The sequence below is a fragment of the Acinonyx jubatus genome, chromosome A3 (assembly GCF_027475565.1).
Source record: "Acinonyx jubatus isolate Ajub_Pintada_27869175 chromosome A3, VMU_Ajub_asm_v1.0, whole genome shotgun sequence".
NCBI classification, from domain to species: Eukaryota; Metazoa; Chordata; class Mammalia; order Carnivora; family Felidae; genus Acinonyx; species Acinonyx jubatus.
Genome location: NC_069388.1, coordinates 15,461,268 through 15,483,668, shown reverse-complemented (window position 1 = coordinate 15,483,668; position 22,401 = coordinate 15,461,268). Strand labels below are relative to the sequence as shown.

Sequence of the window (22,401 nt, the reverse complement as noted above, 5' to 3'; positions counted from 1 at the left end):
TCATGTGCCTGAGATGGTTCACCTGACCAGTCTTCGATGCTCCTTGGGCAGCTGATCAGAAGTCCGCCTCTGGTGCATGGATGGATTCATTTTAAACTGGGGTTATGGGCTGAACTGTGTTCCCCCAAAATTCATACTGAAGCCCTAACCCCCAGAATGTGACTGTATTTGGGAAGACAGTCAAATGAGCCCATAATCCCATCCGACTGGTATAAGAAGAGGAGATTAGGACACGAAGAGAGAGAGAGAGCAGGGACGTGTGTGCACAAAAGCAAAAGACCACGTGAGGACACAGGGAGAAGGCGGCTTTTGCAAGCCAAGTAGAGAGGACTTGGAAGAAATGGAACCTACGATACCTCGAGCTTGAGCTTCTAGCCTCCAGGACCGCAAGAAATAAATTTCTATTGTGTAAACTCTCCAATCTGTGGTACTTTGTTACGGCGGCCCTAGCAAACTATTACAACTGGCATTCGGATCTCGCTCACGGGGCTGGTGGGTCTGTCCTGCTGTCACATCAGTCAGAGAGCTCACCAGCAAGGACCCCACTCAGATTTCTGTTTCCCCATCCCCTCCACATCCCAGACAGGGATGTTATGTGGAGCTTCTCCAGAGATGCTCAGGCCAGAATGCTCTACCTTTGTCTACTGGACCAGATCTGGCCCATCGATGTTTTAAGTTGCATGTGAATGCCTCTAGACTAGAAGAGTTCTCCCAAACTTTTTTGACTAGTTTATACAGTAAGACATTTACATCATCACCCAGTGCATACAGGGGACTCCCAATTGAAGCAAGTCAGATAAGACCTGCCTAAGAATGATCAATGTTTTCTTTCCTATTCTATTCTGTTAAACAAACAAACGAACCAACTTGTTGAGATTCGCTAAACGGATTTCACAGCTCGCTGATGGGTCTTAACCCTCAGGTTGAAAAATTCTGCCCTAGATAGGCCCTGGGCTTCCCAGTCTGGCCAAAGTCCCACTGTCTTGGCAAATTTGTAACACGCTGGCCCCGCCCTCATTTGCTTTGCCTGCTCTGGTTAGAAGCAAAAAACTGAGGTACAAGCCAGAGGTGCCCAAGTGGTGACTCCAAGGCAGTGGGCATACGGTTCCTGCAGGCATCCAACCTGGGCCCTGCCAACACCCACGATGGGCAGCTATTTCTAGCTTGATGCCTGAGTCACCATTAGCACCCCCCTGATGGCCAGGGAACCAAACACCTCTCTGGATCCTCAACAGCTCCCAGTCTATTATCTTGTGCTCCAGGCCAAGCCCCCGGCTTCCAGAGGCTGTTCTGATAATGATTAATAATAACAAGAAGAACAATGGTGGCAGGCATTTGTGGGGCACTTACCATGGGCCGACCCTGCATTTTTCTTGCACAAGGCACCCATTTTGCTGTCACAATGTTATCTGTAGGTACTGTGAGCACCCCCATCTTATGCCCATCTTACAATAAAGAAGCTGAGGGTCAGAAAGGAACTTGTTCAAAATTGAATTGTGGAGCTCAGATCAACCACAGTGCCCTCCTTCCTCCAGGTGAGGCCCTCCAGAGACACCCCCCACGCCGGGGTGCCCCCTCTCTCCCTCTGGAACTGCATACACAGACCTCGGGGCCCCTCACCTGCAGGACTTTGCCCTGGGGACTCTCAGGAAACAGCAGCACCTGGTTATACAGCGGGTCCAGCGACTTGCGAGCAACTTTGGTCTTCTTCTTGGCAATGCAGACGCCGTTCTCCAGCAAGTAGGCCTTGATGTAGGCCGCTGAGGACAGAGACCGGCGGGATGAGTTCGAATCTGGCCCTCAAATGGTGGGCAAATGGCACAGTAGGGGGAGGCTCCCCACCCACTGCTGGGGGCCAGATGGCCTCATGGGTGTTTGGGGAGGCAGCTGCAGGGGTAAGTGTGGTGGTAAGTGTGAGTGACAGCGTGCAGCTGGGGTTGGGTGGGGCCTACTCCCCCTCCTTGGGTGATCCTACCTGCCCCCTCCCTGCTTTGCTCACTCTGTACTTACCTGTTTCCTCCCTTAGTCCCCGATTTGCTCACCCCTTCCCTGGCTTACCCCTTCATCACTGACACATTCACTCATTCAAACAATAAATGTTTGCTAAGCACCTACTTACTGTGTGCCAAGCACCTAGGCATGGGGGTATAGCCATAAACAGGTAAGATGGTCCTTGTCCTCCAGAAGCTCAAACCAGTGGGGAAGACCAGTAAGGTCAACTGACAATCTCCAGTGGTTCTCTGAACAAACTCAAAACCACTACTCCCATGTGAGTCACTGGAGTTGGGACAAGGGAGTCCCCTATAGTTGGGCCCAATTTTCTCTCTTCTAGACCCAGAAACCCCTCAGGGCCTCCCCGCCGACCTCCACCCCTGCCTTGTAGAAGGAAGGGCAGCCCCACACCTGGCAGTGTCTTGGAGCCTGGCTTGGCTGTCAGTCCCCGAGCCTGGATGATGTCCACTTCCAGCTGGCCATTCCGCTCCTGCAAGCCGATCTCCACGTCCCCTGCAAGGGGCCCCAAAGCACGGGACTGGGAAGTGGCTTAGAAGCTCGCCCAGGGGCTCAGCTTCTCGTCTCCACTTAGGGATGAAGCCCCCCCCCCCTTCCCCTGCTCCCACCCAAAACAAGACCAGAAACCACTCCAACATGAGGCTCTGCTGAGCCTGTGGGTGCAGACTAGGCTCTAGGCTGGGTGCTCGGTGGATGGAGCCAAGGGGGATGGGGACAAGGGGGAGAACGAGGGCTTGTGGTGCCCCCCATCAGGAATAGATCTTGGGGCACTCACCCATCGGCGTGGTGGCCAGGGTCTGGCGGCCCACGAACTGCGCTGGCCCCATGCTGCCGAGGAAGTCACTGAACTGTGCGTCTGACGCCAGGCAAACTCCCCCATAGTTAAGGCTGCAAGAAGAAAAAAATGAGACAAAAACTAATGTTCCCAGGGGCTGACTGAGGACTCCGATGACTCAGGAAGTCACCTCCAGAACCTCCCTCATTCCACGGGGATTCCGTCCACATCCATCACCCGGCCTCAGGCAGACCTCTGTCCTGTCTCTCCTTACTTCTTTCTATCTTCATGGCCCTCAAATCTCTACTTTGACTCCAAAATTCTAGGGCTTAGCATTTGTGTCCTGTACCATCCCCCCGCCTCTCCTCACCAACCCTCAGGTTCCACCTCCATGAAACAGGTGTGACCATATCTGCCTCCCGGGGTGCTCGTAAGAAACATGGGAGGTGATGCTGGTCAGTGCCCGGCTCCCATGGTTTAGTGCCACAACACTGGTCCAGAGACCAGCAGCATGGCCCAGGAGCTAATGAGGAACAAACCTGCACCGCACTCTACTCCGACCTGCTGAATCCGTCTGCCTTTTAATGAGAGCCCCAGTAGACTCGTTTACACCTGACAACTCGAGACACACGGGACCAGGGGCTCGGCCTCGGAGGTCTGCCTTGGTTGCTGCTGCTCCAAGTTCACTGCGCCCTGTCTGTTGGGAATGAGACCGCAAATCTCCTTTGAAAAGCCCCCTCCCCAAGGCACCAATTCCCCTGGAGTGGAGCAGAGCAGGTTGAAGAGTCTGGGCGTGAGCTCCGCCTGGCCAATCAGCACATTCCTTCCCTTGGCTGTTTACTGGCTCAGAGACCTGCACGTGGCCCAATTCAGCCCACAAGAATCTGGTTAGGAGGCTTTCGACTGTGGGGAGTGAGAAGCTCTTTTTTCCCACCAGGCTTGAGCCTGAGACAGAAGACTGGAGCCATTGGCAGCTATCTTGCCGCCATCTGGGGTCCGTGAAGGAAGCCACCATACAGGTGGCCTCGCACAAGCTCCTGGATCAAGTTCTGCCTAAAGCAGGATACTTCACCTCTTCCGTGGTTACATAAGTCAATAACGACTATTATTATTACAAATTATTACCTTTTTGCTTATGCCAATTTTAGCTAGTTTTTCCTCTCTCATCTCCGAAGTGGGAATAATAGTGTTCCCATTTCCTAGGTGTGAGATGAAGCACTGAGTACCATGCCTGACGTACCCTGTCACCTTCAGGAGCAAAGCACGGGCAACCCACTTCTCCATGTGACCCTTGCTCCAACCCCAGGATGTTGGTTCTTCATTTTACCACCATTATTCAGGTGAGGAAGCCCAGGTCCTGCTCGGCCTAGAGCCACGGAGCTCACAGGGCAGTCAGCACTTGAGTACAATACTTCTGATGTCAATCCCTGGTGACTTCCCACCTGGGCAGGTCCTGAGGATAATAGTGAACTTTTAACAAGTGCCCACTGTGTGCCAGGTTTCACAGCAGCGGCCAGGGCGGTCTCTGAGCAGGAGGAGGAAAGCACCTTGGGGCCTGGAGGGTACTGCATGCTTGGTTCGCTGCACAGAGAGCAGACGCTCCAAAGCTCCCCCCTTGGGAAACCTGCTGGGCTCTCAGCCTTGAAGGAGCAGGAAGAGCTTCCAAGGAAGGTGGGGTTTTGAGATCCACCCTGCACGGGTGCCCCTTCCTGCTTCTGAACCACTCAGCCCACTAGTCTGTCTTTCCCGAGGGACGAGACCCTGTACACTGAGACCCCACCGTCTTGCTGGGGAAATGCATTGCTCCTGAAGAAATGTCCTAAAGAAGACAGTATCACAAGACACACCCAGTCCCCTGCCCACCCACTTCGGGTTGGGTACCTCAGTACCAAGGGCTTATTACTATGTGCCAGCACCCTTCCAGGCTCCAGGGCTTATTCAAGTCTTGTCCTCACGGGCCATATATTCTGGTGTGACTCATGAGATTCTAGTGAAGCAGGTATGATTTTATTTAGCTAACATCAAGGACACTGAAGTTCAGCGCAGAAAAGTCACCTGCCCGAGTCACACAGTGAGAGGGTGGGAGAGGCAGGATTTGAACCTACATCTGCGGGCGGAAGACACACACTTAGCTCACTGCCACAGCACACGATAACCTCCCCTTGTCCAGGACTGGCCCCAGTACATGGAGTGGACTCCTAGAAGCCTGGTATGTGTTTGTTTCTTTCTTTCTTTAAAACATTTTTTTTTTAATTTTTATTTATTTTTGAGAGAGACAGAGACAGAATGCCAGTGGGGTTAGGGGCAGAGAGAGAGGGAGACACAGAATCCGAAGCAGGTTCTAGGCTCCAACCTGTCAGCACAGAGCCCGACGCAGGGCTCGAACTCACAAACCGTGAGATCATGCTGAGCCAAAGTCAGACGATCAACCAACTGAGCCACCCAGGCGCCCCTTTTTTCTTTCTTTCTTTCTTTCTTTCTTTCTTTCTTTCTTTCTTTCTTTCTTTCTTTCTTTCTTTCTTTCTCTTTTTAACATTCTTTTAAATATTTTCTTTTTATTTGACACACAGAGAGAGAGAGAGAGAGAGAGAATGCAGGGGAGAGGGGCAGAAGGAGAGAGAAAGAAAGAATCCCAAGCAGGCTCCACGTCCAGCACAGGGCCTGACATTGGGCTCAATCCCACAACCCTAGGATCATGACCTGAGCCAAAATCAGAGTTGGACGCTCAATCAACTGAGCCCCCCATGTGCCCCAGTATGCATTTCTGAGTGCGGTGAATGTTGTTCTCATCTCTTCCTCCCGGACAGACAGCTCAATCCATTGCTCAGCCTTGCAACCAAGTGTGGCCAATGTGAGCTGAAGGGATACAGGCCACTTCCAGGCCTAACCTATAAAAACCTCCCACATGCCATCTGTCCTGTGCCAGTCTAAGCCTATCGGTAGTAATGCCAAAGGCTAGAAATGCCTGGGGCACTCACCAGGAGCCGTGAGCTTCCCACAGACATCTCCCCTCTCCAAACCAATGTAACGACTGGACCAACCCTTGTGGTTCTTATTATGATTGCACGATGCCCTTCAGCCATCAACCACCAGGAAACTTTGAAAAAATAAAGACTTATAACCTACAAGACCTGGAAAACCACACAGCACACATGGGGTCTACACAGCAAGATCATGGGAAGGGGGGCACAAGAGAGTGCACAGATCAGGGGTTCTGCGTTTATTGAGTTCAAGGGTGGGGGCCTAGGGTCTCAGGGCATGCTCTTTATTGGTGAATTTAAAACACAAGAGTGGGAATTTAAAGAATGGGAAGAGAACAGACAAGTAGCCCAAATAGTTACTGAAATCAACCAAGATCTCTAAATCAACCCAAATCTCTAAAACAAAAGAACCTCAGTTTCGGGGGAGGGGGAGCTGGCCTGGCTCTTTGTGTGGCTGGCAATTTGTTTGCCTCTTTAAAATGAATGCCTTAGCAATCAAAGCATAAGTCAGACTCCTGCATGCCAAAAATAAAACAAAAACAAAAACAAAAAACTGTCAGGGCTCACAGGACACCATCTCACACCCATTAAAATGGCTACTATCAAAAACAAAATAAAATTAAGAAAACAAAATAACAAGTGTTGGCAAGGATGTGGAGAAATTGGAACCCGTTGCACTGTTGGTGGGAATGTAAAATGGTACAGCCGCTATGTAAAACAGGATGGCAGTTCCTCAAAAAAATTAAAAATAGAATTACCATATGATCCAACAATTCCACTTCTGGGCATATGCCAAAAAAAGTGAAAGCAGGGCTTCTGAGACACATTTGTACACCCATGTTCATAGAAGCATCGTTTGCAACACTCCGAAGGTGTCCATCGATGGAGGAACGGTCTGTACATACAATGGAATATTATTCCGCCCGAACAAGGAAAGAAGCTGTGACACATTCTACAACAGGGCTGAACCTTGAAGATGTTACACTGAATGAAATCAGCCAGTCACAAAAGGATAAGCACTATGTGATTCCAATACAAGAGGTATTAGGGCAAATTCAGAGACAGAACGATGGTCGCCAGGGGCTGGGGGGGAGGGGAGAATGAAGAGTTAATGTTTTATGGGCCAGAGTTCACTTTAACAAGATGTAGAGTTCTGGGGGTGGATGGCAGTGATGGGTGCACAGCAGTGTGACTGTACTTAACGCCACTGACCCACACACTTGAAATCTGTTTCGGTGAGGGATGAAGGGGAGGGGGAGCCCCAGGCTTCCAGCTGTGGAGTGAGTAAGTCACCGGGATGAAAGGCACAGCATAGGGCCTTCAGTCAGTGATACCGTAACAGCGCTGCTGTATGGGGACAGATGGTACCGATGTATCACCATGTTGCACACCTGAACTAATGTAACATTGTGTCAATTATACTTCAGAAAAACCCCCAACTGTTATGATGGTAAATTGGCATCATGTGTATTTTACCACAATTAGAAAAAAAAAACCCACCTATGATCTTCTCTCTCTCCCCTCCCCCCCACATCAGAAGCCCTAAGAAAAAGGGAGCCTGGGCCCAACGACCAGAAACACCAGCATTGAAATTTGCATGAACAAGAAACGAATGTTTGCATGAAGTCACTGATTAAAGAGTCTGGTTATGGCAACTGGCACTGCTTAAACAAATACAGTGACCTTGACCCCTGGCCAAAGCTGATGGATCCACGGCTTAGACATCTGACCCAAGCTCAGTCAAACAAAAACTCCCTCTGGGAAACAAGACAGAGAAGCCCAGAGACTGAAAGTCCTGAGAACTGAATCCCGTGCGTAGCCCTCACCAGGAGCCCCAAACTAGCCCCCCAATCCAGGCTGCCCAAGCTCTGCCCTCGACCATGTGAGACACCTGAGTGGCATGACAGTGCCTTCTGTTTTTACTTAAGCTATTGGCAGGGTTGACGGCAGGATAATAATTTGACATTGCAGCCTGAGTGTTTTTCCTTTTCGTGATTTCCTACCATCCCTCCACCTTCTTCCATTCAGGCAGGAGCCTCAGACAAGTGATGACCCAGTAGAAGGCAGACAATAAGCATATTCTTGGCTGTTGAGTTTCAAATCCAAGAAGAAACAGAAGGATGCGCGCAAACCACGCGGTCCTGCACCACCACCCCCAATAAACAAACAAACAACTCCCCAGGCTGAGAGAGCAGAGGGAGTCAGGGAGGACAAGAGGGTCCGCGGGTAAGATCTGGGTCCCTGGGCTGGGCTGGTGGTGCTGAGCGATGACAAAAAACCCCACACAGGCCTGGAGAATCTGAAAGCAGAGGGGCCTTGTGCCTATTCTTCCTACTGGGTGGAGCTGAGAAACGAACATGACGCTTTGCAGAAATGGCTGCCTGGTGTCTTGTCAAGTGAACCTGTGTCTGAAGCTGTGTGTGTGTCCCTCCATGCCGGAGAGAAGCATATGTTCCTGCTGTACCCAAGAGAGGGCCAAACCAAAACAGAGGCAGAGGAGTACTGAATCCAAGCAGTCCGGCTTCTGAATCTATTATCTCAGCAATTATGCAACAGCCTCATGGAGAAAGTATGGGAGAAACTTAAATATCTAGGGATAGAAATGTGTACCTATTATTCCTGCAAAGATCCTTAATTAACAGCACCAAAGCTAAGACCCAGACTTCCTCACAACTGAGGACATGGGCCTTCCTCCACAGCCCTCTTTTCCAACCCATGCTCCTGGCCATCTGTGGGGTCCAGGCTCCATTCTGTAAGGAGGGTCTGGGCTCCAAAAGCCCAAGAAACAGCGGTGCCTCTTGGGTTCCAAGTCACCGTAGGGCCCAGCCTCCCAGGCAGAGCGAGGCTTCTGCAGCCTGAAATTGAAAGTTCCCTCCAACATCATCATCGTCTGCTCCTCAGTTCCTGATGGGATTGTGAATAGACAATGGGGAACTGGCAGGCCTGGTAATTAGCAGTAATTGTTTATAATATCTGGGCGGCTGCCTGATTTCCCATCCCAGGGTGCCTCGCCAGCTGCCAAGGAACCAGGCAGACGCCCCAGAAACCCTGAATGGGTTATCACATCCTCCATGGGGCTGGAGGACGGACGAAGCAAGTGGTGACGGGTCCCTGCTGGCCTGAGGACCAACTGTATCAGGGACCCCACTCCACCTCGGGTTCTTCCCTGGAAGAGGATAAAAGGCAGGGGACACAAAGTCAGAGCTGGTTCTACTCACTGGTCACCTGCCTGCTGTGTGATCTCTGGCAAGCGGCTGGTGTCTCTGTGCCTGAATCTTCTCATCTGCACTCAGGACCACACCTACCTACCTCTTGGACAGTGTGCGGCCATTCCTTTGGCAGGTGCCTGTGCTGTACCCATTTTAAATGCTTCAAAAATCTCTGCTCATGGGAGCCACTCTCAAGGGGGTGGGAAAGAGCCTGCTGAGTTAAATACCATACACATGCTACTACTTAGACCATGCCTGTATGCAGTAGGAACTCAGTAAATGTTCACTGCCAAACCTTTCAGCTGGTCTAAAACTTGGAAAGTATGGTGGCTAAGACTGGACTTTGGCATTACAGACCTTGGATTCCAGTGCTGTGCAACCTGGGGTGAGTTTTGTAACTTCTCTGAGCTGCTATTTCTTCATTTATGAAATGCAGATCAACTATAATCGCCTTACTGAGTTGCTGGGGAGAGTCAGTGAGGTAACACAAGCAAGGTGCTCAGTACAGGACCTGACAACACAGTATGTGCTGAGTGAATAAAATCTGGTCCCTGCCGCCTGGCCTGGGAGAGCCTCTTCTCCCTCTTCATGGCATTTTTTTTTTTATTTTTTTTTCAACGTTTATTTTTTTGGGGACAGAGAGAGACAGAGCATGAACGGGGGAGGGCAGAGAGAGAGGGAGACACAGAATCGGAAACAGGCTCCAGGCTCCGAGCCCTCAGCCCAGAGCCTGACGCAGGGCTCGAACTCACGGACCACAAGATCGTGACCTGGCTGAAGTCGGACGCTTAACCGACTGCGCCACCCAGGCGCCCCTCTTCATGGCATTTTCATGGCACTTCTGAGTCCCCGCCTGTCTGGAAGTGTAGCATCTGGATGCCTGAGACCAAGCCCAGGCCAACTAGGGGGTAGTGGGGGATGGGGGGAGGGCTGCAGTAGCTGGTTTCTCCTGGGGACACATGTGAGCCACGCGGGTGCAGGCAGAGGCCTGAAACAGGATTACAATCTGTGTTCCACTGGGCTTTTATTTTTGTGTTAATGGTGAAATAAGATTGCCTGCATTTCAACTCTCATTAGTTTTGTTTGGGGAGCTGAAACCCATTTGTCTTTTATTATTAACCTTTGAGCTCAGTTTGGACCCTGGATTTTCTGTGCTCTTGACAGTTCAAGAAGTAATTGGGTTATTTGGGGAGTGACTCTTCTCTTCTCCAGATGGATCACCTGTCTCAGTTGCATCCGAAATTAAAAGGCTGCACAGCCCTCCTGGTGATTATGGGTTATGCGCTTCTGAAAGGTCTTAGTAGTTTATGGGTTCTCTTCCATTCACTGTCTGCCCCCCTGTTTCCACCCATCCATCTACCCTCCCACAGACTGGTGAGCCTACACTACAGCCAGTTCTGCTGTAACACAGAATATACATTCCTGAAAATCACTCTGCAGTGCAAAATGCTTCAATAAAAAATCAGCTTATGGGGAAAACAGGGTTAATTAAGGGCACAACACCCAAATACTACATCACTATCACATCCACAAAAAGAAAAAAAAAAAGACAGGAACATAGTAAAAGTGGTAGCACAGTCTTTATACACATTAAAAGGTCAAGAAATGCATAAATACCAAAACAAATACAGCGCTGTACCTAGGAGATAACCTAAAGTCTGCTTGTGGAAACGAGTGTCAGAGGGATGGCAGCCGGTGAATTACCGTGCCTGGCGGAGCAGGGCTTTCTGAAGTGGGACGCCGGGTGTGGACAGAACACCAGCCAGGAGCTGTGGGAAACAGGGAGCTGCTGGCCGTGTGTCTTATGTATTCCCGTGTAGGGGCAGTTTTCTGCGTTCCCCTAGTGTGTCCCATGGATGAAACGCACCTGAGCAAAGGCGAAATCTGTACTGCACTCAAATTATTCCCTAATACTTCAACGGTGTTGGAACAAATTCATGTTTTCAAAACAAGCGTTGTAGCAGAATTGACTGTATGCAAGGACACACAGAATCCGCAATCCCCACTCTGGCTTCTCAAGTATTCAAGACATTTCCAAACCTGCCCCCAAGCACATGAGTGCAGCTCACAGGCATGAAGCCAGGGACTTGATTCATGTATCAAATAGATAACCGAAGGGGAAACCAAGGCACAGAAATGTTACATAACCCAACCAAGATCACTCTGCTAGGAAGTGGCAGTCTGACTGCAGAGTGCATCTTCTTAACCACTCTGCTGTGCTACCTCTGTGTGCCCTGAGGAAACCTTCACCTTGACCAGAGCAGAGCACAGGAGCTTGCACTGCAAGCCCTGGGGTCAAGCAGGCCTGCATTTGAATCCTGAACCCCACCCCCCACCCCCCCATCCACTAGCTGTAGAGACACATTCTTCACCTCTCAGAAAGCCTGGGTTTCCTTTTTGGTGAAGCAGGAAAAAACCATAGGATACCCCTCAGTGCTGTTGTAAGTACCAAATGACATAAACCCAGAACCAAATCTGGCACAGTCAAATGTTCCATAAATACTAGTGCTTATAAAGCAGAACAAAACATGTCCCCCTGTCTCCTAGCCCACAGCCATATCCAGTGCTGGTTTGTCCTTCAGGCACAATGACTCTGTTAAATAGCAGAAGTGGGGAAGAGAAAGGGGGTTCCAACCACCCACCAGGTCTCCTGGGCCTTTGGTGACTGGGGAAACAGCCTTGGCAAAATGTGACCCTGAGCCCAGGTGCAGTGGCCATGCCATCAGCTCACAGTCTGCTTTCCAGGGCTCTGGGCACAGTGATCCAGACACCCAGGGAGCGGGATGTTGATGACCCAGACGCCTTAGAACAATGTGGGACACAGGGAAGGAGCAGGAGGGGCTCTGGGAGCCAGCTTTGAGAGCTTCCAGGCCCCAGAGAGGATTCCGGGCCCCCGATTCTGAGTGATGGAGGCTGGGCAGGTGCAGGAAGGAGTGAAATGTGGGTGTGCTTCTGACCGCAGTACCTATCCGCTATCTACCAAAATGCGCTAAATATCACCTGTAGGGCAATGCTGGGCAGGCACTGAACTCAGATAGACAGACACACGTGTGACAATTATGACAGAGTGGAGGGTGCTGTGGTGGGGGAGATCAGGCTGTGGAAGCCGCTGAGACAGCCAGAGGCATGGCAGACCTTGATGTTCTGCCTCCCCTGCCCACACCGGGGCAGACATTGCTAATCGACCTCAGCATTCCTGCCGAGGCTAGAACGGGCTCCGGAATCATTCTCCACACAGCATTCCAGGGAGCCACTATCAATTAACCGAAGCTGGCACCGGAGATGAAGCGTATGCGCCAGTTCTTAGCTGCGATCTGGAGGAGGAATGAGTCAGAGGGTGGAGGGGGAATAGAGGTAGGAAAGGCAGTGCAGGTAGAGGAAGCAGAGACCTGGAGAGGAGACAGAGGTTCAAGGCTCTGGAGCAGGGGGCACAGTGAGGCCGGGAAGAGGCTGGCAGAGATCAGCGGAAGTAAGTGCTGAGTGACAGACTATGGAGTTTAGACCAAAAGGGAGTCTTGCATACATCCCCACAGGAGTGATGAGTGGCCTCGCCAGGGGGGTGGGAGGGAGAGAAATGGATGAGTCAAAGATAGTTAGGAATAAAATGGAAGAGCCCAGTGATGGGTTGGATATGGAACACAAGCGGCGAAGCTGCCTGGGAGAACCCCAGGCTTCTGGTTTGGGCAGCCAGGAGGCGGTAGTGCTGTGGGCTCAGACAGCAGGCTCTGTTTACCCGGACCCCCACATCTTCCAACCCTTGCTACATCAGTGCTCACCAACCTCTAACAGTCAGGACCTGTGTTCCTCTGGCCCTAAAAGCTCACTCTGCTGCAGGGAGGGCAGGAGAGTTAACTGAAAGCAGCCACCAAACAGTAAGTGACCAGAGTCAAGAATGAATATTTAGCTCCCCTCACCCGCTCCTCCCGGGGTTAGCTTTGGGGTGCACGGTCCCCCTGACTGCCAGAGTCCCCTTCAGGATCAAGCTCTGGTTGCCCGTGGTGGCAGCTCGCTTCTTAATTAATTTTTTTAAATGTTTATTTATTTTTGAGAGCGAGAGACAGAGCGTGAGCAGGGGAGGAACAGAGAGAGAGGGAGACACAGAATCTGAAGCAGGCTCCAGGCTCTGAGCTGTCAGCACGGAGCCTGATGTAGGGCTCAAACCCACAAACCGTGAGATCATGACCTGAGTTGAAGTCTGGTGCTTAACCGACTGAGCCGCCCAGGCACCCCAGCTCGCTTCTGAAAGCACATGCTCCTGCATGCCTGCTTTGCTTCTCTCATGTGCTCCTCTGCCATGGTTTTCTGGAACCATCTCCCAACTGAACTACTTGGACTCAAATCCATTTCTCAGGCCTGGTTCTGGGGAACCCAAACTAAAGCAGTCACCAGGGAGTATCTCAGGATTCAGGGGTGTCTGGGGAGGCACTATTCTCATGGCCCTTTCTCAGGGGGCTTGAGCCCCTGCCCTTTATCTGGGAGAGATGGGCCTGCTGGAGGGGAAGGTGGGAAGCTTGACTCTGCCAAACCCACAGCTGTTCCCTTCCATCCTTGACACAGAGAACTCCAATTTTCGTTGAGGCAGAACGGGGCCCAGGGAAGGAAAGCCCTTCCCCAGGAGATACACCAGGATTGGTCCGACACGCTGAGACCCAGGCAAGGAAAAGATGAAGGGATTCATTGAGCCACCAAACCACCCTAGAAGCGTCCACCTCCAGAAATCTTGATAGATGCAACCATTAAGTAAGGGAAAGAGTCAAGTGTAAAGGTTAAGGGCAGACTCCAAAGCTTAGATTTGAAGGCTGGCATTTAAAACCACTTACTGGCTGAGTGACCTTGAGCAAGTTAATTAACCCTTTTGGCTTCCTTTTCCTCGTCCGTAAAATGGGGGACATGAACAGTCTCAGTATCATCAGGTTGTCGTGAGGATTAAATGAGCTGTTATATGTAAAAGCACTTCATCCGGTGCCTGCCCAGAACAAGTGCTCCATAAGGGTTAGCTCTAGAACATTATTACCACTAAGCCAGGGCTTCTCAAGCTTCATGTGCACACGACCCAGCTGGAGATCTTGTAAAAATTCAGATTCTGATTCAGTGGGTCTGGGGTGGAGCCTGAGAAGCTGCATTTCTTTCTTTTTTTAAATTTTTTTTTCAACGTTTATTTATTTTTGGGACAGAGAAAGACAGAGCATGAACGGGCGAGGGGCAGAGAGAGAGGGAGACACAGAATCGGAAACAGGCTCCAGGCTCTGAGCCATCAGCCCAGAGCCCGATGCAGGGCTCGAACTCACGGACCGCGAGATCGTGACCTGGCTGAAGTCGGACGCTTAACCGACTGCGCCACCCAGGCGCCCCGAGAAGCTGCATTTCTAACATACTCCCAGGGGACCCTGATGCAGCTGGACTGTGGGCCACACTTTGCACAGCGAGTGCTGACGTCACTGTCAGCTAATATCGTGCAACCTGGAGCCCAAGGATCTTCGCTGACAGAATGGCCCCACCCACATGCACCCCTTCCCCAGCCCAGAGACCTGGCTAGGAGGCAGTGCTTTCCAAGTTCTCTATGCCCGTCTTTTGCAGCTCTCACTTCACTGATAACTGCTTGGTCAGTGCAGGCAGGGTGTCCCAGGTGCCCGGCCCTAGCACACTGTAGGTACTCGATCATCACTGCCAAAATAAAACCCCCTGCGGCCACTTGCAGAAATACACACGCCCAGTGATCCAGCACACGGGCAGACGGACCCAGCAGCGCCAGGGGCCGCAGGCTCGCGGGGGCAGCTCAAGCACACTGGTTCCTCGTAAGCCTCAGCTGGGCTGGCAGGAGCCCAAGGGGAGGACAGTCACACCCCCTCCTATTTCAGAGCCTGGCATCTGGGTCCCACCAGCGCCCAAAATACCTCCAGAACAAGGAGGAGGCCGACCACAGCTCCATGCCCCCACCTGTTCTTTCTAGGTCCTTCCTGGCCCAGGTGTCAGGTGGAGCGGTAGAACCTGGCCGGGTTCCATCAAGACTCAGACCCTCTCTGGAGGGCAAGAGTCTCCCCTCTGCCGGAAACTGCATCCTCCAACCCACCTAGTCCTTCCTCAGCTGGGTTCACGATATCCACCCCAGACTTTTTGATAATCAAAACCATCACAGCCAACATCAACCCCATACTTGCTCTGTGCTAAGTACTTACAGACATGATTGCATTGGGGGTGGCTCCCTGTATCCGTTAGGATGCAACTGGCCACAAGGAGCAAAATACCCAATTAACGGGCTGAATCAACAACCAACAACAATAATCATAGACAATAATAATAGACTAATAGTGCATGCTACGTACCAGTCACTGTTCTAAGTGCTTGCACATGTGTTAATTCATTTAATCCATACCACAACTCTTTTAGTGGTCTATACTATCATTGTCCCCTTTCCAAAGATGAAGAAACTGGGCTCAAAGAAGTAAAGTAACTTCACCAAAGTCACACACCTATGAAAAAGCAGAAATGAGAGAGGCACCCGGGTGGCTCAGTCTTCTGAGCGTCCGACTTCAGCTCAGGCCACCATCTTGTGGTTCGTAAGTTCAAGCTCCACATCAGGCTCATGACCCGTCAGCCTGTCAGCGCAGAGGCTGCTTCAGATCCTCTGTCCCGCTCTCTCTGCCCCTACCCCGCTTGTGCTCTCCCAAAAATAAATAACTATTTTTTTAAAAAAAAAGAAGGAGAAATGGAAGCACAAACCAGGAAAGTTTGACTCCAGAGTCTTGACTTGAAGCATAAGAGGCTGAGAGATGTGCTCAAGGCCACCTGGGGGTCAGTGGCAGAGCCAGGGACTAGGACCCAAACCTGACCCCCTGAAACTCAGCAGAGACCCACTACTACCCAGATGCCTAGAATATCTTCCTCCAAGTTTGGCTGCCTTGCCAAGTTTCTCAGGTTAAAGAAAACATTTGTTCCCTTCCTCCTCCTCCTCTTCCCCTCCCTTCCGCCTGTCCTCCTCCTCTCCTCGCCCTCCGGAAAGCCTCCCTAGGAGGTGGGTGGAACGGCAGCATCTGCCAAGGCAAGGCCATTCACAGAGGCCGGAGATGCCCAGTTTAGGAGGGGCTGGGGGTGGGAAGGCCTCCAGCCAGCAGGAAACCCCAGCTGGGAGGCAGCGTCAGAAATGAGAGGAGAGCAGGAGGTGGTGGCCAAGCCCCTGCCCTGCCCTTGGACAAGCCACTTAGCCCGTGCTGTCCAGTGAAATGGTCTCTGAGGACAGAGAGGCTCTATATCTGCATGGTCCCAAACGGTTGCCTCTGGACACATGTTGCTGTGCACCTGAAATATGGCCAGTGTGATGGAAAAAGATATTATTTCACTTTATTCAATTTTAATTAATTTACATTTAAATAGCCACGTGCCTAGTGTCCGCTGTACTGGTTGGCACAACTTTACCCTTCCCCAGCTGAGGATGGCTAAGACAAGAAAGCAATGTGTTGCCATGGAATGAGTCCCCACTGGGAGTCAGGACTCATGAGTTCCACACCTGTTAATGTGCTGTGTGCCCAGAACAGGTTCCTGAACCTCTCTGGGTATGCTGATCATCACTCTGGAGCAAAGTTTCATTGCTAGGGATCCACAGATGGGCTTTAGGGGAATCTGGGAACCCCTTACAGGTATGAAAAGAGGATATAGGTCTGTGTGTGTGTGTGTGTGTGTGTGTGTGTGTGTGTGTGTGTGTGTGTGTTAGGGGGCATGTGCATGCCAACAACTTTCCCAAAATTCTCAAAGAGGTCCATAATTGCTGCAGACAGGAGAATGTCCTGGGGCAAGATTAGTCCTCCCCCAGGGAGCCTTTAGAAAATGGAGTTCCTGAGCTCCACTCCCAGAGACCCTGATTCCGGGCACAGGCCCCTGCAACCCGTATGGGGAGCAAGTGCCCAGTGATTCTGATGCATCAGGGGAGAGAGGTGCTGGCAAGGAGGGAGTCATACCCAATGTTCTATGACTCGATGTTTGTGAAACTCCTTAACAAGCAGTAATATGTATTTTTAAAAACCACTTGTGATTTAAGAAACTAAGAAAGTGAAGATGACACAGTAACACTCATAATAAGACCCCTCTCCACCCCCTTATTTCCCAGCACTCACATGTGGCACTCATGTGCCAACACCGTCCTGTGCTCTCTGTAAATACTAACCCGCTGAATCCTCACAACACCCCTCTGAGGCTGGTACGAGCACCCCATTTTACAGATGAGGAAACTGAGGTGCAGAGAGGGGACTTGCCCAGGATCACGCAGCCAGTGGGCAGTTGGGCCCCGGAATCTGCTCCACGCTGCTCCACCACTGGGGCTCCTTGTTTATCACCCCCCTTCTGGACTACCAGGAGTGCTGAGACAGTGCCCCGACCAGCCTGAGGCTGACCCAGGGCTCCTGGACGGGGTCGCTCAGCCCTGCCCGCCCCATGCCACAGGGCTCTCGAGAGCCAGGAGAGCTGGCAGCAGGCCGGCCCCACACTCACTTGCCCTCGGAGCCGTAGCTATTCATGCTGTCCTCGATGGACTCGTGGCTGGCCTGGCGCAGTGTCCGGCTGGGCATCTCCACTGCCAGGCCGGTCTCCGTGCTCCTCTGGATGGCCCCCTTCAGCCTCCGGCTGTCCCCTTCTGGGCAGAGAGGCCAAGAGAGATGGGGAAAGAGACACAGGATGGGAAGGGGACAGAGAGACAAGTCATCTGGTTAGTGTTACAGTGGCTGGTGTCGGCCCCCACCCCCAGACCATCAAATTCCTACCACCTGCCCCACCTGTACCCCCCTTCCTGGGGCAGCCATGCCCTTCATACCCACCCAACAAGCAGTGTCACATGAGTCCTGTTAACTAACGGATTCATTTACAGGTACTTTTTCTTCCTTGAATCCATCTCTCCCCTGCAACTTTCTACAAATCATTTCTCCTCTTCCTCTTCAGCTACTGTTTTTTTAGAGTTTATTTATTTTGCAAGGGGAAGGGCAGAGAGAAAGAGGGTAGAGAGAGAATCCCAAGGAGGCTCCGAGTTGTTAGCATGGAGCCTGACACGCGGCTCAATTTCATGAACCATGAGATCATGACCTGAGCCATAACCAAGAATAGGACACTTGACCACCCAGGTGCCCCTTCAGCTCCTATTTATTGAGCACCTACTACATGCCATACTCTGTTGAGTGCTTTGCATGGATTTGGACCAGGTTTTGCATCTCAGTACAACTGGCAATTTAGATGGCATACAGTGGTGTTGTCAGGGGCTTCCTGTGCATTGTAGAAGGTCTATCAGTATCCCTGGCCTCTACCTACTAGATGCTAGTAGCACCCTCCAGTCCAGTTGTGGCAACCAAAAATGTCTCCAGACACTGCCAAATGTCCCCTGGGCGTGGGGCAAGTCACCCCTGATTGAGGACACTGATTTAGACCACTGGCTCTGAAATCAGACTGTCCAGCTTCAAACCTGGATCTCTTTCTCACTGGCTGTGAGAGTCTGGGCAAATCACTCATCCGCCCTGTGCATCAATTTCCTCAACTGTAAAATGGGAGAACAGGCTTATTATGACAAATGGCCCTCTGCCCTTGCTACTCGCTCCCCTCAAACATCTCCTCCTCTGCCAGTAGCTCACTCCTTTGCTTCCACTCTGCAATCAATCACCTTATCCAAGACCTTCCTTGACTATTTCCTGGCCCCTCACACCCCCTGCCCCTCTCTGTCCTATCATCCTGCTTTGGCTTTCTTTCTAACACCACCCCAGATATGTTGTACATTGTTGATTTATTGACCAGCTTCCTTCCCGCAGAGGGTGAACTCCATCAGGACACGGTACTTTGCTTTGCTTTGTTGACTGTCGAAGCCCTGGGGTTGAGAAGAGGATCCAGCCACAGTAGGTGCTCAATAACTGGTGGGTGAACAAATGTGTGCCTTGAGAGTGGTCTTCCTCCTCAACCACCCATGAGGAGATGGGTCTGCTCTCTCATGTTAGCATCAAGGACACTAGACACAGAGGTTAAGCCACTTGTCCACACCCATCAAGACTTAGAAAGGTGGATGGGGGGGATGGGGAACAACAGTGCCAGGAATTGACCCCAGGAGAGTCTCTTTGTTCCATGCTCCACAGCCTGGTGATCAGGGTAAGCTTTACAACTCCTGCCTCCCTGTAGGCACTGTGGGTTTGCTGGAGGTGGGGATAGATCTTTAGGGGGATCTTCCCCATGTCTCTACAAAGTCTGGGATGAGTTCGTACACCTCAGGGGCTTTCTCAGCGCCTGCTGACCAACCCACTGCAGGGAAGCAGTGCCACCCAAATCCCATCATTCTGCTTGGCAAGAGGTAGGGGGACTCGGGTCTGCATGCCAGGAGACAGAGCAAGGCCAGGACGCCTCCTGGTGGCCGCCTCGTGGCATCCCTTCTCCTTTCCTCCTTGACTTTAAAAGATACACACACACACACACACACACACACACACACACACACACACACACACTGTGTGTTTCTCAGAGTGTGTGCCCACGTTTGTCTCCCACATGTATCTGCATTATTCAGGCGCACAGATGTCCACACACTCAACACACAGTAACACAAACACAGGAATATACGTGCAAAGACAGTGTGTTAATGTATGTCTGAGTGTTTGTATTTGTGTGTTTCCATGAGTCTCCATATACCTACCATTCTGTGTTTCTGAGACTAAATGGGTATGTGCCAGTCACACAGATGTACATCCATAAGAAGTATATGGCAACCCACTCACAAAAGCACACAGAGAAACTGACGCTGTGCATTTCTGGGTGTGTATCACCTGGGTGTTTCTGAACACATGTGTCCCTGTCTCTGTGCTTCCCTTCATTCCACAATTTGTTCTTTCCCTAAGCTGTACCTGCATCCCACCCAACCATTTCTGTGTTTCTGTGCATAGCAGAAAGGGTAGGGTAAGATTCAGAAACACACACATGCACACTCACAAGCACAGAGAGATGTCCCCCACCGCACATACACACAGTGCAGACTTACGTCCAGGGACAAACCCCACTCCCTCACACTGGGGATGCAAACCCACAACCCGGAACGCTGCAGGCAGGCTACAGACACCTGCCTGGGCTTTCCACCTCCCCACTGAGCCCTGTTCTAGAGCACCACACTGGTTCGTTCCCCCACCCACCAGGGTCTGACACATTTCTCCTGGAAGAGGAAGAACCAAAGCATGGCACAACAACTCAGTCCCCACAGGGGCTAAGGAGGAAGTTTGGAAAGGCGTGCTTCACATGCTGTGGCATTCTGTAGCACCAAAGCATTTCACACCCAGTACCCTGTATGAGCCTCGGTGAGGCTGGTTTTGCAATCAGATGGAGCAGGCATAGAATTCCATTCTGCACACACTAGTTGCTAGACCTTGGGTGAGTCAGGTAGCAGTTGAACCCTGTGGAGCAGTTGAACATCTACCACAGAGCCTGGCACACAGTAGGTACAAAACAAAAATGGCCACGTGACTGCAGAGAAAGACCTCCTAACATTCCCCAAATATGCTCATGCCAACTATCTTGCATTTTCCTCCAACCTGCCACCATCTCCACCATGGGAGTCCCCAATCAGGTACCCAACCACACCAACAATGTCCATCTAACCTCATGGGTTAGATGGCCATCCCTTGGTGACTCAGTCAAGGTCCCCAAAGGGACTGTGCCAATGCTTTCACACTTCCCACCCCATAACCCCATCACCCCAACAAATGACCTTTCTCCCACTTTCTGAAAGAATGTGTCTCTTTGACTTGCTCTTTCTCACTTCCAAATTTCACCATCCTTAGACCTTTCAACGTGCCCCTCACCCCTCCCCTCCTCTCTGGGAGGAAGGGGTAACCCTTCTCCTGGCCAAGGCTGATCAACCACCTGTTCTCCTCATCCCACCTCCTCCCACCCTCTCCAAGAACTCCTCCTCTTACCATTTGTCCTCTCTGGGCCTTGATTCTGCCACCTCTACATCTTCTGGCTCTTTCCATTCCTCCTGCAAGTCTGCTCGAGGCTTCACTTCTTCCACCACCCCCTTCAACCAACAAACTCCTTCAGAGAACACAGACAACCACACACTGTCATCTCTTGCAGTGTGGCTTCCACTCCATTCACACAGCTTACTAAACCAGTCTCCAGTGACTGCTCATGACTAAGTACAAGGGCCTTACCTCAGCCCCCAGCTCCTGAAATATGGCACTTCCACTCACTCAACATTTACTGACTGCCTTTGTGCTCAGTGGGAAGCCTTCATGAAGATGCGAAACGTGCTTCTAAGTGCTGGTCTCCACTGATAAAGCACACACCGGTGCAAGACAGGAACTTCAGCCTCTGCTTCGGGTCCACTGGGTCCCAGAAACAGAGTCTGGCTTGAGCCGTGGTAGCAGACGATGTTGAAGCACCACCCACATCTCACAGATCTCCCTTCATCCCACCTCTGTGAGGCCCCTCTACACTGGCTTCTGAAAGCCACCACCTGCCAACTTTTGTGTTTTGCTCGGTCTTCCTTTGGGCTACTGAGCCCATGTTTCCCCCACACAGACAGAGGCAGAAGTGCCTGGGGGTTTATGACCTGTGATCCCCTTAATCAAAGACCAAATGGAACAGGAGAATGAACCCTCACTCCGGTCCTTTGCTTCAGGTCAGAACAACTCTGAGGCATAACAGGCTCCAGAGGAACACTGTGGGAGGGGTTGAAGCTGCCCTCTGTGGGCTCTGCCTGACTCCACATCCCTGCATGCTTCCTGCTTCCAGGTCTCCTGTGGGGGCATTTCCATCACTTGCACACGAATCTTATCTCACGGTCCTTTTTGGGGAAATCTGACCTAAGACACCTGCCTTGACTAGCAGCCTAAGAAAGTCAAAGTTCAGAAGTCTTTGCACTGGTGGGGTCCAGCATCACAGTGGAAAGACCATTTCCTTCATGAATGTGGTGATAAAAAGAGCTGCTGCATAATGAATGCAGGCATGGAGAAGGGCATGCTTTCCAAAGGGATGGTTAAGGGGGGCAAATGACAGGCTACCTTGTCCATGGTCATCACAAACGACCCATTGGAGAGGCCTGGAGTTTGAGTGCTGTAAGCTTTGGGCACCAACTGTGGCTGGCTACTGTAATGTACAAATAAATGGGAATTTGGATGACCCACTTCTGGCTACCCACTCACACTTGCTGCACCCAAAACTTGAACTGAGCAGCTTGAATTTTCTCCCACAGGGTCCTAAGTGCCTCTTCTCTCAACCTGTGTAGAGCAGGGATAGTGGCGTGGAGTGTGAACAGCTGGAGCCCTGCCAGGAGGCAGCAACAGCTTGGGGTACCAACACCACTGTGTGCCAAACACCGTGCCTGATGCTGGAGACAGGAGGGAGTATGATGGGAGTGGCGGTCCTTGCCTCCACAGAGCTCAGAGTTCAGAGGGGGTGTTGGACACTGAACAGATGATCA

At 51.4% G+C, this 22,401-nt stretch overlaps 1 protein-coding gene across 2 annotated transcripts in view; it reads right to left on the bottom strand.

Moving 5' to 3' along the window:
• Positions 1–22,401, bottom strand: part of RIMS4 (regulating synaptic membrane exocytosis 4) — a 63,679-nt gene that overhangs the window by 5,710 nt on the left and 35,568 nt on the right. The window contains exons 2-5 of one of the 2 annotated variants that reach the window (XM_027070180.2): positions 17,457–17,598; positions 2,786–2,898; positions 2,404–2,505; positions 1,621–1,760 (exon numbers count right to left, since the gene is read on the bottom strand). In XM_027070180.2, the coding sequence (XP_026925981.1) occupies positions 1,621–1,760; positions 2,404–2,505; positions 2,786–2,898; positions 17,457–17,598 (497 nt within the window). The remainder of the gene's footprint in view (positions 1–1,620; positions 1,761–2,403; positions 2,506–2,785; positions 2,899–17,456; positions 17,599–22,401) is intronic. The other variant, XM_027070181.2, reaches the window with a different exon arrangement.